This window comes from Argentina silus, assembly GCF_951799395.1.
Source record: "Argentina silus genome assembly, chromosome: 8".
NCBI lineage: Eukaryota > Metazoa > Chordata > Actinopteri > Argentiniformes > Argentinidae > Argentina > Argentina silus.
The window spans coordinates 11,064,140-11,069,139 of record NC_139662.1 but is presented as its reverse complement, the minus strand read 5'-3'; the positions used below and the strand labels follow the sequence as shown (position 1 = coordinate 11,069,139).

Sequence of the window (5,000 nt, the reverse complement as noted above, 5' to 3'; positions counted from 1 at the left end):
GGGTTGGACAGAGCTCTCCTCAGCTCCCTCACCGTCTCCTCATTGCCCAGATACGGCATGATCACCTAGTGCACACACACACACACACACACACTTGAGTGACAACTATATTCACAGCCTTTCCCGCCCCTCTCTTTCACAAAGGAACAACAATTCCAGCATATCTGTAAGGGTCCCGGGACAAGGTTGGGCCAACAGTCCCTTCTCTAGCAAGCAAACAAGCTGCATGGTTAGCAGTGGCTGTCAAACCCCCCCCCCCCACACACACACACACACACACAAGCAATATCTAGCAAGACAGCAAACGATACATCATTTTAGATATCCAAACGCGCATACATTGTATCCATAGATATCATAAACCGTTACCGTTTCAAAAATCAATGATCGAGGGTTTTAAAATAAAACCATGGTGAAAATTGTTGGGATGACTCGTTTGTTTACAGTCACGGCTGCAGGTTTCCTGTTGACGTCTTCTTTAGTGGTTTGACGTTCGGGTGTAGAGCAGCATGGCGCCATCTGGTGGGTGGGTTGAGGTGACATTTACATTTATGGCATTTAGCAGACACCTTTATCCAAAGCGACTTACAACATATACATCTGTTTAAGTAAGTGAATCATCTATCCATCAGTCATAATCAGATAAAGTCATCAATGCTCGGACCAGGGGCCATAAACAGTCACAATGCTAGAAGAAGGAAAACATTTTATTAACAGGAGAGAAACTTGTACAGGGGGGTAGTGGGGGTGAAGAGCTCTTTGGGAGGGAAGCTAATGGCAAAGACTCGCCCTTGGTAATAGCAGAATGTTCTATATTGAAAATGACTCAAGAGGCTTTGGAAATATTCCTGCAGGGATGGAGCTGACTCACTCACCTGTCTTCATCTCAAATTGATTTGATAACCACATGTTAAACCTTTACTCTCAAGTCAGGTCACATCTATGCTCAAAGTACGAGCTGACTTGTCTGTTAACGCTGACTGTCTATCATTCCAGTCATCAAAGTTTTTACTCACATTTACATATACACACACACATTTTGAATACCTTATTTGGGTTCACAATAAAGAATTGCTTTCAAATGTCACACACACACTCACTCACTCAGCAATAATATAGAGAGGCTGTACTACGAGTTGATGATGGTTTTATTGATTGTGAAAAGCAGGTATCTACGGAAACACAGTTGATGACCGCCAACACTCAAGGCCCGCCCCCTTCCTGAGACATCCACTCCACCTACCCCCATTGGCTGGGGTTTAAAAGGCAGAGCATCATAAACAGGAAGAGGGCAGGACTTTAGGGCTGAACAGCCAGTCAGCTGACAGAAAGGCATCTTGGACACTCCCGTTGGTCCAGAGAGAGCTGCTCAAACCTCCCTCTGGGACCTGGGGGCAGAGCCATGAGCCCTGATTGACGAGCCACTTATCCAACAGAAACATTCACATTCACCAACATGAAACATAATGACATTATTAAACCCCTCCTTCAAAAGATAATATCAAACTCCTCTTCCCAACAACATCTTTACAGCCTCACAACCATAGCACTCCCGACTCCTCACTCTGAAGCACACACACACACACATTAACCATTCACTGATTTTGGAGGGGAAACTGCTGGAATGTTTTTACATTTGGAACACACAATCTGACAAAACACACACAAGCATTATGTTGGGTGTCGAGTCGAGGGACGGGGGACGGGGGGGAGACGCGAGGCAGAGAGAGGTGGGCTGTCCATTCCCTCCCTCACCACTAAGAGGTGATTTTGGTCGGTTGCTCTCAACCCTGTATGAGGGGGGACGAGATGGACAGAAAGAACACACACACACACACACACACAGAGTGCGTCAGAGGGGGAGTAGAGTCTACGAGAGAGTGGGGCTGGGAGAGGGACTGGCGGAGCTGTTGTCCTGATTGGCTGCTTGGCTCCCTCGAGGTGGGACCTCGATGATGCGCGGCTTGTCGATGATGCGAGCGCGACGGTCACCCTTCTCTACAATCCCGATGATCCAGGCTCCGCCTCCTGACCCCTGACCCCCGAACCCTGAACCTTGACTTTTCATCTCCGCACAGAACCTGGCAGCCTGTTCCCTGGGCAGACACACCAACAACCCTCCTAGGGAGAGAGAGAGATTAGCAGCATTAACACACACACGCACACACACACACACACACACACTAACATGGGGCTGGGCGATATAGTCTAAAAATCATATCATGATATTATCCAATTATTTATTTTACGGTATGACTATTTTTTGTTTCTTCGTAATAAAAATTCAAAATATGTTTTATGAGTATGAATTACATCATCACTCAATGATTAGCTCACTTCAAAACATAGAGAGGGTTAGGGTTAGATACACAGATATAGGGGATATACCTAAGATCGAAAATAACTTAGATCTGAGCTGTCATTGTGAATATTCAGATATCACATACATACAATTATATTTGATGCCCAATGCAGTAGGCCTGTCTGTCTCTGTCACAACACAGCCATGAAGTATTAATCATTCAGAGAAGAGGAGGCATTCTCCGGTCCTGGATAACAGCCTATTTTTCTATCCAGTCCCAATCCCACTAGAACCTAAGATCCTGACCCCTGTCATTCTGACCCCTGTCTATTCACGTCCAGTTCTCCACTATTTCATGTGAGCCTAATCTTGTGCTGCCTGCCGCGTATGAAAAGCTGCTCATTTTTACAGATGGGAGCTAACGGTTGAATGCTGTCAGAGTGCGTCTTATATTCATGTTAATACGTATGAAATAAAACTCCTGCACACAAAACCCGTGTTGAAGGTCTGGTCAAAATATGTCATATCACAGTGTGGATCCATACGGGCAAAGCTAGAGAACCGGAAAAACCGGGCCCAGCCTCACCCCAACATCCGTTAGAGAGATGAAATGAGAAAGGGGAAGTAGAGAGAGAAACAAATATTTGCATCCTGCATTCACAGTTTGCCACCAGGGCTTATATGCCTACATGCTGCAGGGGGTTCTAAAATAATGTAATCCATTTCCATAGTGTGTGTGTGTGTGTGTGCGCGCGCGCGTTTGCACACACTGTACAGCGTTTCCCCTAGGATTCGTTCTAGCAGAGGTGTAGGGTGGATAAATCTTTTGTAAAATAGCCTGTTAGACAGTCAGTTCTGGCGACTTTTTAAAAGCTTTATTCAACTCCAAAATGAACACCATGTCACCAAGCCTGAAAAGCGCATGAAGTGGGGGAAGGCGATAAACTTAGAACGAGGGAAGTAAACCGGTTGGTTTGAAAGTAAAGGAGAAGCGGTGAGTGCGGTGAGAGCGTGTGGCGAGGAATGAGAGGTGGTTGGGCCGTTGGCTCTGTGTGCTACGCTCGCGGTGGCAGCGGTGATGTCGCCGAGCTGAAGGAGCGCCGAGAATTTGACACAGGAATCGCGGCTCACACCAGTAACGGCTGATTCCAATCGGACCTCGCGAAGCAAAGTCGATTTCATCTCGAAAAGCGTTTTTAGCAGGAAATACTGTGATGTTGTTGACGAGTTGGTTTTTTTGGCCATGGTTGAATGAATACATTGAGGGAACCCTGCTGAACACACACACACACGTACATACATACACACACACACACGCGCACACATACCGGAGGTCTCAGATGACGTGCCCCCCAGCAGGTTGAATAGGTTTCCACAGGCCTTGCTGACGGCGGCCATCTTGGCGATGATAGGCAGGTTGTGGATGACAAAGGCCACCTCGCTCTGTTGCTGCGCTGCCAGGTTGTTGGCGTGCCCTAGCAACCCGAACCCGGTCACGTCTGTCGCCGCGTGGGCCTGGAACCTATGCATGAGGGCTGCCGCTGCACACACACACACACACACGATGAGACCATCATACTCGGAAACATCTTAGTTCATGTTAGTTCACGTACTAGGGCACTAGTGCAGTGATACTTAATCCTGGTCCTGGGGACTCCAAGCCTAAGTGCTGCTATCATATTAACCAATCCACCGGTCATCAAAACATCAATAAGCTGAGTCAGTTCTGACCAGTGGTGAGCTGGGGAATTGTATTTGCAGCTCTCCGGGACCAGGAGTGAGGATCACCGCTCTAATGCTCTCCTATGAAATCTAATAGCTTAGCTTCGCCGCTTGCCAACACAGCGTGAGAGGCGAAACGTACCTGTGCGGTTGAGCGTTGCCATGGAGAACATGGCTTCCTGGTAGGCCTGCTCCACTTCCTCCTTGGAGACGACGAGCTTGATCTTATTCCACCTATCCGGCTGGGGGCGGGGGCGGGGAGGGGGGGTGGGGAGAAGGAGAAGGAAACAGGTCTTCAAACACAATGACTTGGCAGTTTGTAGCCGTGGACGTCTTGCTCCAATCTAAAACGAGCGTGCGAGTCAAGCTTGCGTACGGTTGGCTGACCTGATCCAACCACTGGTGAGCGTTGACGGCCACCTGCGTCCCCAGAGGCTTGGTCAGGACCAGGACGTCGCCCGGTACCGCGCTGTCTGGCCTACAACAAAGACACGGATACATTACATCATAAATAATACACATTCCACAATAAATCACACAGACACACACACACACACACACACACCACTAGCCAGATAGCACCTGACACACGACTAGTTTTAACCCTTGACCGCCAATTTGGATTTGTTTGGATATGCTAAACATAGCAGCAATTCAGGATCGTCCAAAACACACACAGACACTCTCTTACACACACACACACAGACAGACAGACAGACAGACAGACACTCACATGATGAACTCGTTGGGCTGACAGACGACCGAAGCCACTCCCCCCACGATGATCCAGGGGTTCACGACCGTCTGGCCACCGGTCACCGAAGTCCCGCCCTCCTCCGCTGCATCACGGAAGCCTCGCATCATCAACGGCATCACACGCTCACGCTCCTAACACACACACAGAGACACACACACACACACAGAGACACACACAGAGACACACACACAATCCTTTATTTGGGTTCCCTGTAAAGCA

The 5,000-nt window shown here is 48.3% G+C and overlaps 2 protein-coding genes across 3 annotated transcripts in view; both read right to left on the bottom strand.

The window, feature by feature from the left end:
• The window catches only part of ap4b1 (adaptor related protein complex 4 subunit beta 1), an 8,758-nt gene extending 8,286 nt beyond the window's left edge, over nt 1–472 (bottom strand). For both annotated transcript variants that reach the window (XM_083674423.1, XM_083674424.1), the window contains exons 1-2: nt 370–472; nt 1–65 (exon numbers count right to left, since the gene is read on the bottom strand). The exon at nt 1–65 is cut by the window's left edge and continues 54 nt beyond it. In XM_083674423.1, coding sequence (XP_083530549.1) covers nt 1–59 — 59 coding nt within the window. In that variant the 5' untranslated portion in view covers nt 60–65; nt 370–472. The remainder of the gene's footprint in view (nt 66–369) is intronic.
• A 658-nt stretch (nt 473–1,130) lies between these two features.
• Nucleotides 1,131–5,000, bottom strand: part of sephs3 (selenophosphate synthetase 3) — a 7,016-nt gene continuing 3,146 nt past the window's right edge. The window contains exons 4-8 of the mRNA XM_083675083.1: nt 4,758–4,912; nt 4,412–4,502; nt 4,167–4,266; nt 3,631–3,843; nt 1,131–2,121 (exon numbers count right to left, since the gene is read on the bottom strand). Coding sequence (XP_083531209.1) covers nt 1,871–2,121; nt 3,631–3,843; nt 4,167–4,266; nt 4,412–4,502; nt 4,758–4,912 — 810 coding nt within the window. The 3' untranslated portion in view covers nt 1,131–1,870. The remainder of the gene's footprint in view (nt 2,122–3,630; nt 3,844–4,166; nt 4,267–4,411; nt 4,503–4,757; nt 4,913–5,000) is intronic.